Below are 16,739 nucleotides of genomic sequence, written 5' to 3' on the forward strand. Positions count from 1 at the left end.
CCTCTTATACTTCGCCACGTGCCTCTTTGCCAGCATTGACTCAGATCTTTCCTTTTGTGCGAGCTGCAGTATCTTAGATCTTTCCTCCTTGAGTTTGGAGATTTCGTCTTTGAGATCTTGTGTTTCGGTTTCGTTCCAAGGCTTCTTGCAAACCTCTACCGACGGGCGTACTGCGTGAAAAGACGTCCCTACTTCCTTATAAAGCTCCATAAGCGGTCCGATAGAGAGCTTACTAAGGTGTTTCTCGAAGAGATGCTCTTTCTCGGAACTCCGTTTCCATCGATAGGGATCCTCCTCGCTCGGTATCAGGCGGACATCTGCTGGGTCTACTTTGAGCCCCAAACTCTTATCTGATGAAGTTAGCATTGCTCTGTGAGGTTTTGTGTGGGGTTCGCACTGATATGCTCGGCCAGCCGCTGCCGACACCTGGTCCTCCATGGACTTCGATCGACGTTGCTAGGCTTAGACATGTTGCCAGTAGGATTCTGTCAGGCGCCTGATTTTTTGGCTGTAAATACCAACCTTTAAACATTTCCCTTTACAAGCCAAGTTCTGTTTTCTTGATCTGAGATCTGTGGTTTGGGCGTTTAGAGCGGATGGCGAGCTGACCAATCCTACTGACGGAAAACAAGGCTGTTATCAGGATGTTGGTTCCAGAAAGCTTTCTTCTAGCCGCCATCACTCCCCGCTGCAACCATGTTTTGGGCCATTGGTCGGTTCGGGGTTCCAAGTCTGGCGCAGGCATAGCCGCCGCTGTCCTGCAGCAACAGCCTTCAGGTACTGTATGCACTACTGTCCTTATGGCTATGGGCGATGAGTTAGGATACTCTTAAGGCATTCATTGTCGACGTCACGAGAAACCATAGCCCATTACTTTCGTTTCTTTGTCCCAATAACTAGCATGGAAGCTCCATTTTCAGCCCATTCTACACCTCGTCCTTGTCTCCAGTCAAAGATGAAACCACTCAACCCTCAGGGTCTTGTTTCTAAATTTTGGTCCGAGTATCATTCTACAGCTCTAGGAAAAGTCACCTCCATTTTCCCACTGAACCTCCACGAGCCGCTCCTAGGAGACGGCATATCTCCTTACAACACGCCCGAAGGAACCCAGACATACGAAGAAGCAGCCCAGCGATGTCGATCTAACGTAAAAGCCATTGCCAGAGAGTGCGAGCGTACCAACGCCAAGTTCAGCGATCCGGAGTTTGATATCGAAAGCGATTTTTCCGCCTGCGCTGATAACTGTCTGTTCGGTATTGTGAGAGCCTGTGACGATGGTGATGATGACGATGATGACGATGGCGGTCGACCTTTAAAGCCAGGCTCGGTTCACCGTATACCCTGGATCTTTGAAAGACCACAATTCACCATCAGTGACTTCTCCTCAGATCTGATACAAGGAGCCAGCAGGAACTGTTGGTGGCTTGCGGCGTTAGCAACTATCAACTGTCGGAAGGACTTGATGGAAAGGATATGTGTCGCCCGAGATGAAGAGTGTGGTGTCTATGGGTTTGTCTTTTACCGCGACGGGGAGTGGATCTCAACGGTCGTGGACGACAACCTATATCTAACGCAGGAGGATTTTGATCAGGAGATATATGACGCTGCAGGCAAGAAGGCTAAGCTCTATAAGAAGCAGAAACAGTCAAGTTCAGACGCCCTCTTCTTCGCCAAGTGTGGAGATGCCAATGAGACCTGGCTGCCATTGCTCGAGAAAGCGGTAAAAGACTTTTTGTTTTCCATCGGCATTCCCGATGTTATAGTGCTAACTATCACCAGTTTGCTAAAATCCACGGTGACTATGGAGCGTTGGACGGTGGATGGGCTGGTACAGCAGTTGAAGATCTTACTGGCGGCGTCACTACTGTTCTTGCGGGTGATAGGGTGCTCCGTAAGGAACGACTCTGGCGTGAAATGGTGGGTCTGGGAGAAGGAGACTTCGTTTTCAATTTATCCATGGGTAGCCAAGGTGATAAGCATAGGAATGGCCTTATCTTAGGGCATGACTATTCTGTTCTTGAGGCTACAGAGGTGGAAGATGAACTGGGAAATGAGGTTTCACTAGTGAAGATTAGGTGAGTGCCTATCCTTTCTTAGAGTCCCCCTCGCTAACTCAATAGAAACCCTTGGGGCGGAAGGTGTGCAAGTGGCCACGGAGAGTGGAACGGCCCGTGGTCCGATGGCTCTGAGGAATGGACACCATTTATGATGGAGAAGCTCTGGCATAAATTCAGTGATAACGGCACTTTCTGGATGTCCTTCCACGACATGCTGGACAATTTCCGCTGGATCTATAGGACTCGTCTCTTTGATGAGGGCTGGATCACAGCCCAACGATGGATGAGTGTCAATGTACCATGGCTAGGTGGCTACCTTGATAAGAGGTTTGTTATTGAAGTTCAAAAGGGGGGTATGGCAGTCATTGTTCTATCCCAGGTACATGTCCCTCCTTGTCCCCTGTCCTTCCTCAATAACCCCCTCAACTAACGGCTAAGTAGCTGGATGACCGATACTTCCAAGGCCTTAAAGGGCAGTACGAGTTCACCCTCCATTTTACCTTGAGGTCTCTAGGAGACAGCACGGTGATTTGCCAAGTGCAACCAGCCCCCCAATGGAATACACGGTCCGTGAATTGTGAAATCACACTCAAGCCTGGGAAATACGAAGTTATCCCCAATATTGTTGCCGAGCGAGATGAGCAGGACATGTCCGTTGAGAGAATGATACGCTTGACCGCACTTACGAGCCCCTCGAAGCTCAGACAAGTCGGAAAGCAATATGATCGTGCTCATGCTAAAGCAGGAATCACAGATGACAAGATATCGTATGACAGAACGGAGGACGGACCGGAGAGGAAGTCTAGGCTACTCCAGAGTAGACCTAAGCCAGTGGCAGATACATCCGGATCGAAGGCCGAGGCCGAGTCCCAATGCTCCAGTGCTAATTCGGATAGCGACTGTGACTCTTCTCAACAGCAGCCGTGGAACGCGGTATGCATTGTTGGCTTACGCGTCTATACCCAACAAGCATGTATCAGGATCAGCCTCGAGGGCGGCGAGGGGCAACATAGCCATGGTTATAGAAGGTGCTAATGAGAAACACCAAGAGCGAATGTAAATTTAAGTAAAAGAACTCGTGAGGAAGAATCATCAGCTATGTAAGTAGGGTAAATTGACAGTGCTGAATGGCACCAAAGGCAGGTCCATATGCAGTTGGCTTGTCTGAGGCAGTCCTCATATGAACCGCGAGCAGTAGGAACAATCTAGCCAATTACTTATTCCGCGCCGACTCATTGACTGCACGCATGGTGCCTGAGTTCACGGGAGCGAATACCCCCTTCCCGCTCTCCAGTTGGCCCTATTCGCTGAAGATTATCTCAGAGGCAGGCTTTATCCTCAGTCAGACGCTGGTATCTTGTCAACAGATCGGTTGCCGCTATCCCTGGCTGTCCCGTGTACTGAAAGTGTGCAGCCAGAGCAGTTCCCACAATCACTACGGCTGCAGTATCGACAGTTGGTTATTAAAGGCCATTCAAATGGATAGTGGAAACTCACGACGGCGTAGCTGTTTGGGCAGATCAAGAACAATCATGTCCTCATCACCTCGACTGCGGGGCCAGTTTCTAATGTCGGTATCCAAAATATCATCGGCATAAACACACATAAAGTTGATCCTAATGCGCTGGCCATGCATTAACCATGGCGGGTTAAACCGGCGGTAAAGGTCTAATGCATCCTTCTCGATATTTTCAAGCAGGGAGTAATGCATCTGTGTGGCGATTGCCCAGCTCGTATAGCTGTCGCCCCAGACCTCATACTTCAGCTCATTTACTGGAGTCTGCATCATCATTTTGTCGTCTTGAACCCTGAGCCATCTGTGGCCATCGTATGGTGGGTTGAGGTCGAGTGTCCATGTGAAATCGTCAGGACCATGCCAGAAGCCATACTGTGAGGGCTTCCATGATTTCGGATAATTAGCAGGCTTTGACATTTCGGGGAGATAAGGGTGCAGTGCGCCTAGATGGAAGTGTAGAAAGCCTAGTGGTGGGTTGTTAATAACATTGGCGGAGACAACAAAGTCATCCGGGTGGCTGATCTTTCGTGACATGAGTTGTGGGATAGCGTTATCGTCAAACCATACCTACAATAGATTGTTGTGATTAGCTACTGCGCCTGATGATTCATTCAATAGGATAACAAAGGCGGACATACAATGTCATCGTCAATCTTCACGTAGTACTTTCCACGCTCTAGGTGCTGCCAGGCCTTATAGTAGGTGTTGGTATATAACTTGTCGCCTGGGATCCGTACTTTTCTGTGTCTCGGGGGAGCTTTGGCTAGGATCTCGTCTAGGTACCGGAGATCGTCCTCATTATCAGTATTTACAATCCAAAGGACTTCGTCAAGCCACCCGCCCTGATCGACCATGTTTCGCTGTTCATCAGGTTACCGCTTGCAAATCTTTGGCGGATCTGGGACTGAGGGCCACTGACCTGCAAGTAGCAGTACATACATGAGGCCCTGTCCCGTCGGCCATAAAATACAAGGCCGCTAACAACGATTCCGTGAGGTTTCGTTAGGGTATCAGTCCTGATATCAGAAGGGAGATGCGATCCCCATGGCTTGATCAAGTGATTGACAAGAAAGAAGAGTAGCAGACAGAGGAAGAGGCTGGTTCGCATAGCCCTTCGGGTGCTCCCTAAACAAGCAACTGTTCTCATGTTGTTTCTCTGAAGGTGTAGATGACCTATGACAGAGATTGCAAAGACGCTCTCATTTCAAGTGAGGCTACAGGATGTACCCTATCTTCCACCGCCGTGGTTGAGTGCAGGTCGGTTTAGCTAACCACCCTCGACTATAGACGCCGAATCAGAGATCAGAATTGCAGCGACACTTCTCATTGGATGTATTACCCAAGATTACAGCTAAATTCCCCGGAACAAGTTAATTTCCATTGGTTGCAAGTCTGATCGGACCACATTGTCTTCGTTTTAATGACACCCCTAGCATTCCTTTGATTGCTTGGTCTGACCAACCTGTTGAGGATAATTCCTAAACCCACCCCGGCCTGTGGTTGATATCCCAGGACCTGACGAGATGCTTATGCATTTCATTCGCTGACCTGTCTCATTGGTTGATGCCCTTCACCCGAAGAGTGAGTCGGGTGGTGTGCTGGATGCACTCCCCACAATATCTTATTGGTCGATGCACCTTGCCTTTTATTGGACATACGTGAAGGGGAGTGTCATTGTCTTTTTGGGAGGTTGGGTGTGTGTTCCAGATGACTTCTGCCTTCTAGATCTTGTATGTACCTCGGTCAGTTGAGCAGCTGTTGTCTGTGGTCTCTGACCCGCATGACACTTTGCAAACTTCTCTGGCTGGTGGCAGTGGTATGTACCAAGTTTCATCAGAAGAAGCAACTTCAACGAGTATTTGAGGCGTCAAAGGCTTTGTCGGTTTTAGCAGATTATCCTTTCAATGGCTACCTACACCATGAGCTCTTCAAACCCGTTTTACGCGAACCCGGAAACCTCTTGTTGCGCAGCCTCTTCGCACTTGGCTGAGGAATGACGGCGCAGTGGTCGTACTAACCTGACGCTTATGGGCTGTCAAAACCGTCTGACACTTCTCGAAGCCTTGCTGGAAGACACAAAGGATCAAATGAGACAGCTACGTTGGGAGAACCAATGCCTTGCACTAACACTACGTCAATTGGTGAGAAGCTGGTATTCGGAATCCCTCCGACCTTCGTTGACACCAAAAAGTATGCCCAGACACCAGTGGAAGCTGAAAACACCGAAAGCCAGTCTATGAGGGAAGGGGGGAAAAGCTCGGCCGCAGAATCGGGGCTTGCCTCACCCCTGGTCGACAGCATAAACCGCAGGTCAACTATTGTCAGCGAGGAGAGAACTCACGGTGATTTAAAGTCTCGTTCTCTCGCTCCCGTCACTTTTCACCTCCCCCCTCACAAAACCACCGCAACTTCATAAGTCATGTTTTCCATACTCGCTCCAGCTTTTTCCAGGTTCCTTGGCCTTATATTCCTTCTTCTCATACTTTACCTCATTTCTTTTCGCCAAAAAGCACCAGAATCCCCTTACGCATACGTCTTTTATGCTACTCAAGATACATACGCCTGCTCTGCTGCGGTCAATATATACCTTCTCAAAGCTTTGTTCAATACTAAACACCATATTATTATATTCCTATCACGTAATGTATCCCCGCGATATCGTCCTCTCTTGGAAGCCTTAGGCGCCAGGATCATTGAGGAAGAGCCGATGCCCCTTCATCACGATACTATCCCTTACTATCGTGGTTGTCTCCTCAAGCTTGCGTCTTTCCGAATGCATGAGATCGAGCCGAGCCTGAAAAGGATCCTCACTCTCGATGCAGACCAGCTCATTCTCAGCAATCTTGACCATCTCTTTGACCTTCCAATGGAGGACTTCCTTGCCCCAAGTGCATATTGGCTAGATGCGACATATCTGAGTAGCACTCTCATGCTGATAAAGCCAACATCGAGGCAGTGGCGTCGAGTTCAACATACTTTGGCCGACCCATTACCCCAGCAATATGACATTGATATTATAAATGTTCTATTTCAAGATAGACCATTACGGCTTTCAGGAAAATACGTCACCTTAAATAGCCATTGGGAAGATTGGAATGTGCCTCCATGGTTCGACTCATCAACCACGTCAGCATCTGAGGACGATTTGAATGACTTATACCATCAGGCCAAGGTCGTCCACTTTACTGCAGTCGGGAAGCCTTGGAGCTACCAAGTCAAGGAAGTTCATCAAATGAAACCCAAGGGTCACGAGGCGCTATTTCAGCAATGGGAAAGATGGAGACGCCTCGCGCGTGATGTATGCCCGCCGGGCGTGGTTGATGAAATCTAGGCTGGTCAGGTGGGAGAGGAAGTTGGTCCTTTTTTGTTGAGGATGCGGCCGGACTGGCCCTTTTCATGCAAGCGTTTTAATCAGACAGCCATATCATATTTCAATGCCTCTCCAGCGAGCTCGCCGACCCGCCGCTTGAGCCGGCCGGGCCCACACTGAGCCACCAACACGGAGGTAGGTGGGACCAGTATCAAGGCGCTTACGGCACGGAACCCGCCAGCACACGGCCAAGCGGCGGCAAGGGAGAGATGGGGTGGATAAGGCAGGGATTCTGGCGTGCGCTTGACTCTTTTTACAAAGCACCTATGGAAGCATTAGACTAGCAATACCAGACCTTGCTTTTCCATCACACGGCATCCTTAGTTACGAATGCGCCGCTGCAATCATCGATGGGAAAAGAGTAGACCTGGTTGCGTAGACTAGCGCTCCCAGATCACTGGTACTCGGGAAGTGTGAGGACAGGCGCCCCATAGGTTCACGCCTAGGCGCGATTTTACGTGGTCACGCGTAGGCGTGAGTATTATGTAAACCTTCAATTGCAACAGGTGCCCAGTAGGCTATGTAGGCATAACGAATTCCAATTCAATAATACAACTACAAATGAGATATGGCTATATGGCTGAATATAATGCCTGCTGCTCCTCAATATCCTTCTTACATGCTCTCTAGATCTCGCCCGGCCCTTGTCTGCTCGAAAAGGGTCGCACTACTATCTCATCGGCTACCTGGGCGTCAAGTCGGTCGTTCTCGAATTTATCCCAGTTAAGATAGGCCATTATCTCTTCTTTGGTCTATTCCCTAGAGCCTGTTGGCGTTATATAGCGCTTGGTCATTTGCTTCTAGTCAAGGCACTAGTCGTAGTCGGCTTTGCTATATCGTAAAGGCAGACCCATCGCCTTCCGATACTGCTGGTTAGTCTTGATGCTGCCGCGAGGCTGCGCCCTATACCAAGCTTCTCTTGCTGCAGTATATCTCTGATAGATAGCCTGTGGGTTATTATATCTTAGTGCCGGCGCTGCTATTGCTGCTGGTGCTGCTGGTGCTGCTGGTGCTGCTGGTGCTGCTGGTGCTGCTGATGATTGCAAGAGCTCTTCATGCCGCAGAGGGCATACCTTCGACGTCATTTTATGACCCAATGTGTGGCATCTGCTGCATCTAGGCTGTGCCTTTGGCTGAGTTGCTGCCTCAACTACCTCGAATGCACTTGGCTCTCTCTGAGTGCTTGATTGCGTTCTAGTTGAGCCGGCAGTTATCCGATCAGATCGATGACAAGGCTCTAGCAGCAACTGATGTGTGCCACTGCGGTTCAGGTGCCATTGTGTGTGGAAATGCTCCAGGCGAAGGGCTTGACCTTGTTCTTGTAGATCCTTGAGTGTATGAGCGCAAGGGAGCCCTTGAGACCGAGAAAAAGATCCGGTACAACTAGGTAGGCCTCCTTCTAAGAGCCGCTTTCGCTGTTCTTCGACCTTCCGTAAAGCTTCGTGGGATATCCAGCCACGTATAGCACTGTATAGTGACCCGGAGAGCTCAACTGGTATCCGGATTTGCTGCTTAGCTTGGTTATATCGTAGCTCAGCTAGCTGATTAAGCAGTGCATTCTTCATAGCCCTCTAAGCCTCGAAGAGATCTAGCGTAGATGTCTTGAGATGGCTCTTCAGCAGCCCGTGGATACCCTCAACCCGTGAGGTAACCACATTGCCGAAATGGGGGTGTTGATCAACCCAAGCCTTAATAAGCTTTTCCTTATAAAGATTAAGCCAATTGGTCTTAATATAACCAACCTCTTCAAGATATTGCGGTACGTAGCGCTTTTCAAGCTCTTTGACGCGCTGATCGAAGGTTTCCTCGTCTATTGATCTCATGATTGAATGCCAATGATTAAAAAACTCATTCCAATCATCAAGGCCTTGTTGGTAGGCCTCTGATCCTTGCTGGTGGCGTACGAAGGTTGGCTGGCAGTAGCGAAGGACTGCCTTGTTGGCATGCCAGAGGCATAGTAGCGAGATTGAAGATGGAAAGCAACTAGCCACAGCATTCATGCAAGCCATACAGCGATCTGTTAGGATAATAGATGGAAGTCTTGTGCCGCAGAGCTCATATATAGACCTCAGCCGGTCTAGGGCCCAGATATAGTCCTCCTTAGTCTCGCCGCTCAGGAATGCAAAGGCGATATAGAAGGATCGCTGGCAGGCATTAACACCGATCATATCGAGGAGCGGCATCCCGTATTTGTTCGTCTTATATGTGCAATCCAAGAAGAGCAGATCTGGGTAAGTCTGAAGGTATGCCAATGAGTCGGGATGAGCGAATAAGACTGCTGTTACCCGGCCATCTAGATTAAGCTGCATCCGGTTCCAGAACCCTTCCTTATCTAGCTGGTTAGCTAAGGCATGGATAGTGCTCTGGCCTTCGCAGAGATCCCGTTTGCTATCAGCAATACGATTGTAGATATCTTGCTGAGTTGCAATTGAATCAGAGTTCTGACGGATATAGGTCCTGATATCCTTAGGAGGTACCCTAGCATTTGCAAGGCTAGCAATTGTAGACTTCTCCTTGCTAGATAGTTTCCGGTGTGCTGGATGAGTAGATGGATCCTGGCTTGGCTTGTGGTTATGTAAGGTAAATCGTCTATCTGGGCGATACCTCAAGGACTAAGTAGTCTTATCCAGTGATTCCTTGGTGATAATAGAGAATGGGTAGTTTATGCCTCGGGTAGTAGTCTTGCGCTGGCGATCCCTTGAGGCACTAGGAGGACGGCACTATCTATCATATGCGTATGTGATAATCTGCCTGCCGCTAGTTGAGCGCGAAGATCTCCCGGTTGTGAACGCGTATCCTCGGGGTGCCGCCCATGCATTGATAGCCTGGAATAGGGCATCACGCGATTCATAATCGCGTTCTGGAGGAAGGCAATCCTCAGGGAAGGACGTGACTGCTTTAATCGACGGTTGGGTCATCATAATCGATGAATCTAGTAGCCGCTGGTGGCAGCCCCCTGAGAACTGCAGTTGTGGAGTTGTGGCCAATAATTTGAAGGCTTATATAATACTCACGCCTACGCGTGACTACGTAAAATCGCGCCTAGGCGTGAACCTATGGGGCGCCGTGAGGACAACGCTGCTTAATAAGCTAGGGGAACCATTCCCTTAGTATTCATAACTGGTAGTCGACCCAACTTAACTACAGTCACGAGCATAAATAACTTCCTCTCTGAACAAGTCTCCTCTTAATTGTGGGCATTTGCGGGACTTGGACGTACATATGACATGGACTGACTTGGGATCACGTCGAAGTCAGTAGGCACATTGACGGAAAAAACGATGATCTGGCCGCCTGGCTAGCTGGGATGAAGTTCTGCCGTTCCGAGGCTGGCCCCTCCTGCTGCAGCCCAGCCTCAGCCGCAGGATGTTGACAATCTGTGGGATTCTGTTCGCAAACGACACGCCTGACCAACGGAAGGTGGTAGATCCAATACGCAGCCTCAAACAGCGATACAGCTACGACAGTAATCAGCATGACTTCATCGAGATTCTCGCGCTTGGTTGATCGAACGAAGCGGGCACTATCCCGAGAGCCCCGCACGCTAACACGGACTGTGGAGCACCCACAAGACCTGGAGGTTGTCGCCGAAGGGCACGATCCAATCGTAGAGTACGTGTTTTCTACGTTCCTGTTGCTTCCTGTCTCACAACGGCAGTATCGTTGCGCTGCATGGCCTCAATGGCCACCGCGAGAAAACATGGACAGCGGAAAATGGCGTCCACTGGCTCCGAGACCTCCTCCCTGAGGACCTCCCACAAGCCCGTATCCTCTGCTGGGGCTACGACGCGAATACCCATGCTGCTGATCGAGTGAGCTGGCAGTATCTCTATGATCACGCGAGAACCTTGGTGTCCGACTTGTGCAGGAAGCGGAAAATGACGAATGTGGGTGCGCACCAGTTGCCATCCTGCGCTGATACTGAGATGATCATCTAGTCCATCGACCGACCGATCATCTTCGTCGCCCACAGCCTGGGAGGGCTCGTCCTCAAGAGTGTAGGCCCATCCGCTGGAGTCTACGTACGAAACCTTTGTTGACTGGCAACGCTAGGCTCTTATCCACTCCGACGCCGCTCGACAGGGCGCCTTGGCTGAACACCGATCGATCAAACTGTCAACACATGGAATCCTATTCATGGGAACTCCTCATCAGGGCGGAAACGGCGTGCAGCTGGGGCGAGTCCTCGCCAATGTAGCGTCTCTTATCGTGGCAGCAGACGACCGGCTTTTGAAGCACCTCGAGCGGGATTCAGAATGGTTGCAGCAGCAGCTAGGGCAATACGGACCGATCAGCGACGACTTTGTGACAAAGTTTGCCTACGAGGAGTATGCGACTCCAACTGTCTTGGGACACAGCATCATGGTTCGTGTTTCTACCGCCACTATTGACACTGGCACTAAGCAAAATTAGGTGGTTCCAAAGGCATCGGCGGTCGTGCCAGGACACGCCGACGCTGAGCCGATTGTCATCCACGCAAATCACACCTCCATGGTCCGATATCCATCAAGGCAAGACATCGGATACGTGACGGTGTCGGAACACCTGCAGATCATGGCCAAGGATGCCATAGGCAATATCCAACAACGATGGGAGGCGGAAGCAAGAGTAGATGACGGTAGGGACGCCTAACCATGGGTGTAGTCAATCGTAATTGACAATGTATGTCACCAGCGCGAGGCAACGTGAACCATTTCACCCTTTCTCTGAGCCTGTCGGGAGCGACTGAAACAAGCCACTTTGTTGCTAGAGAAGAAGAGCTTGCCTGGATGCACCAAAAGCTGCGCAGGTCTCCGGGGCGCCAGACTGTTGTCGTGCATGGCCTGGGTGGCATGGGTAAGACGCAGCTCGCCATGGCATACATAAAGCGGCACCGAAGTGACTATTCCGCATCGATCTGGCTGAATTCGAGAGATGAAACGTCATTGAAACAAAGCTTCCGGATTGCAGCTATGAGGATCTCTCGGGAGCACCCTAACCTAAGTTATATACAGAGCGCGGTTTCAGACAAAGATGGCGATGCATCACTGGCCGTCAAGAGGTGGCTGGATGAACCGAGGAATAACCGATGGCTTTTGATCTATGACAATTATGACCACCCCAAGATGGGAGGCGATACCGGGGAAGTGCCAGTCGGAGACGGTGGCAGCCTAAGCCGACCTGGCGAGGTGGATCAACAAGCACCAGAGGGCTACGATATTCGCCAGTACCTCCCGGATACAGATCATGGAGCGGTCATTGTGACAACGCGATCATCAACAGTCCAGATCGGGGAGCTTCTGCGATTGCAAAAATTGCGCAAGATTGAAGACAGTCTTAGCATTCTGGAGTCGACATCGGGTCGTAAAGGAACTCAAGACGGTACGTGGCTATTCCTCAATCTCATTGACAACGGTAGCCCCTGACAAGTTCTGCTGCATGACAGATGCTGCCGCCGTAGCCCTTGCTCGCAAACTTGACGGTCTACCGCTCGCTCTATCGACGGCTGGCACGTATCTGACACAGGTTTCGACGTCGTGGGGAGAATACTTGCAAGAGTACGAGAGCGCGTGGGGTCAGTTGCAGAAGTTAAGCCCGCAACTGCTCACGTACGAGAATCGTGCCATGTACTCGACGTGGAACATCTCATATACGAGCATTCGCCGACGGAGCGAATCTGCGGCGATGTTGCTGCGACTGTGGGCATATTTCGGCAACGAGGACCTATGGTACGAGTTACTACGACGGGGAGGTACAGAGAACGGACCAAAGTGGCTCCAAGATCTTACAGCGACCCGGCCCGCATTTGATCAGGGCCTGCGGATGCTTTCTAATCACGGCCTAGTGGAGGTGCATACAGGAATAGCCCAGAAAGGGGGCGAGTCGAATGGATATAGCGTACACGCTTGTGTGTATGCATGGATGGTACACGTACTGAACGGCCCGAACGAAAGGGGTCTTGCAGCCCTGGCGATGAGGTGTACGAGCCTGCATGTGCCGGGAGAGGAGATTCCCGAATACTGGTTGATTCGACGCCGACTTTTACTCCATGCTGATCGATGCCGACAGCTCATGGGCGAGGGCGATGATGGGAGTAGCACCTGGATGCCAGCAAACCTCGGTCTCCTCTACGCTGGCCAAGGGCGGCTCAAGGAGGCCGAGGCCATGTATGAGCGGGCGCTACAAGGCTACGAGAAGACGTGGGGACCAGAGCATACATCGACGCTCGACATAGTCAACAATCTCGCAATCCTCTACAAGGACCAAGGGCGGCTCAAGGAGGCCGAGGCCATGTATGAGCGGGCGCTACAAGGCTACGAGAAGACGTGGGGACCAGAGCATACATCGACGCTCGACACAGTCAACAATCTCGCAATCCTCTACAAGGACCAAGGGCGGCTCAAGGAGGCCGAGGCCATGTATGAGCGGGCGCTACAAGGCAAAGAGAAGGCGTGGGGACCAGAGCATACATCGACGCTCAACACAGTCAACAATCTCGGCCTCCTCTACAAGGACCAAGGGCGGCTTAAGGAGGCCGAGGCCATGTATGAGCGGGCGCTACAAGGCAAAGAGAAGACGTGGGGACCAGAGCATACATCGACGCTCAACACAGTCAACAATCTCGCAATCCTCTACAAGGACCAAGGGCGTACGAGCGGGGCTCAAGGTGCAGGGGAGGCCGAGGCTCATCGACTCTACGAGGCGGGCGGCTACAAGGGGGGCTACAACGAGAAGGCATGGGGACCAGAGCATACATCGACGCTCAACACAGTCAACAATCTCGCAATCCTCTATCAAGGACCAAGGGCGGCTCAAGGAGGCCGAGGCCATGTATGAGCGGGCGCTACAAGGCAAAGAGAAGACGTGGGGACCAGAGCATACATCGACGCTCAACACAGTCAACAATCTCGCAAACCTCTACAAGGACCAAGGGCGGCTCAAGGAGGCCGAGGCCATGTATGAGCGGGCGCTACAAGGCTACGAGAAGGCATGGGGACCGGAGCATACATCGACGCTCGACACAGTCAACAATCTCGCAAACCTCTACAAGGACCAAGGGCGGCTTAAGGAGGCCGAGGCCATGTATGAGCGGGCGCTACAAGGCTACGAGAAGGCATGGGGACCAGAGCATACATCGACGCTCAACACAGTCAACAATCTCGCAGGCCTCTATCAGGTCCAAGGGCGGCTCAAGGAGGCCGAGGCCATGTATGAGCGGGCGCTACAAGGCTACGAGAAGGCGTGGGGACCAGAGCATACATCGACGCTCGACACAGTCAACAATCTCGCAATCCTCTATGAGGTCCAAGGGCGGCTCAAGGAGGCCGAGGCCATGTACGAGCGGGCGCTACAAGGCTACGAGAAGACGTGGGGACCAGAGCATACATCGACGCTCGACACAGTCAACAATCTCGGCCTCCTCTATGTGGACCAAGGGCGGCTCAAGGAGGCCGAGGCCATGTATGAGCGGGCGCTACAAGGCAAAGAGAAGGCATGGGGACCAGAGCATACATCGACGCTCGATACAGTCAACAATCTCGCAATCCTCTACAAGGACCAAGGGCGGCTCAAGGAGGCTGAGGCCATGTATGAGCGGGCGCTGCAAGGCAAAGAGAAGGCGTGGGGACCAGAGCATACATCGACGCTCAACACAGTCAACAATCTCGCAATCCTCTATCAGGTCCAAGGGCGGCTCAAGGAGGCCGAGGCCATGTACGAGCGGGCGCTACAAGGCTACGAGAAGGCATGGGGACCAGAGCATACATCGACGCTCAACACAGTCAACAATCTCGCAGGCCTCTATCAGGTCCAAGGGCGGCTCAAGGAGGCCGAGGCCATGTATGAGCGGGCGCTACAAGGCTACGAGAAGGCGTGGGGACCAGAGCATACATCGACGCTCAACACAGTCAACAATCTCGCAATCCTCTATGTGGACCAAGGGCGGCTCAAGGAGGCCGAGGCCATATACGAGCGGGCGCTGCAAGGCTTCGAGAAAGCACTAGGCAAAGACGGCGTCGTGACATATGTCCCTTTCTTGAAAGCTGTCACTAACCTGGGTCGTCTTAACGCCCACACAGGACAAACGGCACGAGCGAAGGAGTTGTATAACGTAGCTCTTATAGGTGTTCGAAAGATCTTTGGTGACGGCAGCGACTGGCACAAACAGCTTGAACATGGTCTAGCTAATCTCCCCGACTGAATTTATTATTTCATAGAGTTAATATTTTCTTGATTCGCATTGTTGTCTGCCTCATAAGTGCGTGTATCGCCCGTGAACCATGGCGGCTAGCTTAGTCGTTTTGACCCATTATTATCCCTGGTACCGCGATCTGCCATGTGTGTAGACTGTGTGCGTTTTAAGATAATGCAGACTATGTGGGTCTGATTATATTCTTTATTTGTGTTAGAAAAGAGGAAGATGTTTATGCTCATGACTATACCTAATAAAACAAAACAAGTAGATTGATATCACAAGCTCGCCCCCACCCTGCAGTGGGTTGGCGTGTTTAAAGTTCCCCTGCAACGACACGTACGCTTCAAAGTCATATTCGTTAACCATAAAGACCGAGGCTGCTCTGCCTGCCCATATAGGGAAAACCTCCTAGTTCCGCTATTTTAGGCTATATACCGGCAAGTTAAGCTCACGGGAAGGGAAGCTGCAGGGCTTTATGGTTAAGGAACATGAGGGATATAGGCAGTGTATTGCAAGATCTATCTCCAAAACTCCGAGTCTCCTATACGTTCTTACCGGCAATCCCCACGTCCACCCTGTGAACCAGTTCTGAGGATTATGCGCGTCTTAGTGGGCTTTGCGACTCGAGTTTGCTTATTCAATATGATCCGCGTATTAGTGGACTTTGTAACCTTGGTTTTCTTGGTCCGCCGCTTTTCCAGCAGATGAGATTGAACGGTTTTAGCACTGGCATCCTCATTCCCGCCTTGGACCCGTGGTTTAATCTTTAATGTGATCCGGCACTTCTTCCGCGGAGGCGGGGACTTAACGTCATCAGTGTTCTCGTTCCCACCACCTGACGCCGTAATGACTTTGATCCGACGCTTTTGCCCTCTTGAGATAGCTTGGCTTGGCATTGTCGAGCCCGTGTTGCTCGTGGCATTAGGAGGCGTTGGCTGTGAAACCGGAGGCGCAGGGAGGGGGGTTGACGAACCGTGTGGAGACGGTTCGGGGCTCATCGGACCGCTGCCCAGTGGAGGAGACATCGAAGCCGTCCGACCGGGTGATGAAGGGTTCAGATTGGAACGGCTCAGTATGCCCACCTCCCAATCTTCATCAAGAGAGGGTCCCGGGGTCGGTGGGCTTCCGGCAAGCATGCCCGACAATAAGGTCTCTGAAGCGCACGGTTCTAGGAATAACAACGATGACCTGGCAGCGGAAGCTAGATCAAGCTCTTCAGCTGAGGTCACGGCGGGTTTGCCGATATATGGATCTTGGGGGGGGACTTGAGACTCTTTCAGCACTGTTGTATGCCCAGGACCATAAGGCGCCATTGCTGATACAGCTGGCCCCCTACTCATTGGGCTTGTGTCCGATAACGCCCAGAGTGCACAAGCCGTGGTTTGAGTGCTGTCAGCTGGTGATGTGGTCTCCGCAGGTTCCGACGACGCTGGCGAAGTATTTTGCGCGGTATCGCGTGCCATCTCCTTCGCCGTTGACTGAAGGCCGCAAGGTGACAAAGGAACCTCTACCAGAGTTGCCTCTTGGGACATTTCGGGTGCGGATACAGTCAGGGCGTCATCGTGAGCGCTGAGGGACGCACGAGTTGGCCATGTAGATTCTAGTTCTCCATGTGACATCCCA

At 51.4% G+C, this 16,739-nt stretch overlaps 3 protein-coding genes across 3 annotated transcripts; 2 read left to right on the plus strand and 1 right to left on the minus strand.

The window, feature by feature from the left end:
* Positions 1 to 955: 955 nt before the first annotated feature.
* Positions 956 to 2,487, plus strand: LRP88_05491 (uncharacterized protein; the record flags this gene model as incomplete). Its single annotated transcript, XM_083242042.1, has 3 exons — positions 956 to 1,720; positions 1,780 to 2,075; positions 2,139 to 2,487. 3 exons carry the CDS (start codon positions 956 to 958, stop codon positions 2,485 to 2,487), a joined length of 1,410 nt encoding a protein of 469 aa, XP_083103190.1.
* A 1,044-nt stretch (positions 2,488 to 3,531) lies between these two features.
* On the minus strand, positions 3,532 to 4,427 carry LRP88_05492 (uncharacterized protein; the record flags this gene model as incomplete). The annotated part of the gene is made up of 2 exons (XM_083242043.1): positions 3,532 to 4,140; positions 4,212 to 4,427. The coding sequence occupies 2 exons, from the start codon at positions 4,425 to 4,427 to the stop codon at positions 3,532 to 3,534; spliced, it is 825 nt and encodes a 274-aa protein (XP_083103191.1).
* A 6,184-nt stretch (positions 4,428 to 10,611) lies between these two features.
* LRP88_05493 (uncharacterized protein) lies at positions 10,612 to 15,122 on the plus strand (the record flags this gene model as incomplete). The annotated part of the gene is made up of 9 exons (XM_083242044.1): positions 10,612 to 10,755; positions 10,882 to 10,941; positions 10,997 to 11,308; positions 11,357 to 11,561; positions 11,618 to 11,779; positions 11,951 to 12,304; positions 12,369 to 12,772; positions 12,992 to 13,693; positions 13,743 to 15,122. 9 exons carry the CDS (start codon positions 10,612 to 10,614, stop codon positions 15,120 to 15,122), a joined length of 3,723 nt encoding a protein of 1,240 aa, XP_083103192.1.
* Positions 15,123 to 16,739: the final 1,617 nt, after the last annotated feature.

Source organism: Fusarium phalaenopsidis, assembly GCF_050370095.1.
Source record: "Fusarium phalaenopsidis strain FUZ10S chromosome Unknown contig_32292, whole genome shotgun sequence".
In the NCBI taxonomy this organism is placed as follows: Eukaryota; Fungi; Ascomycota; class Sordariomycetes; order Hypocreales; family Nectriaceae; genus Fusarium; species Fusarium phalaenopsidis.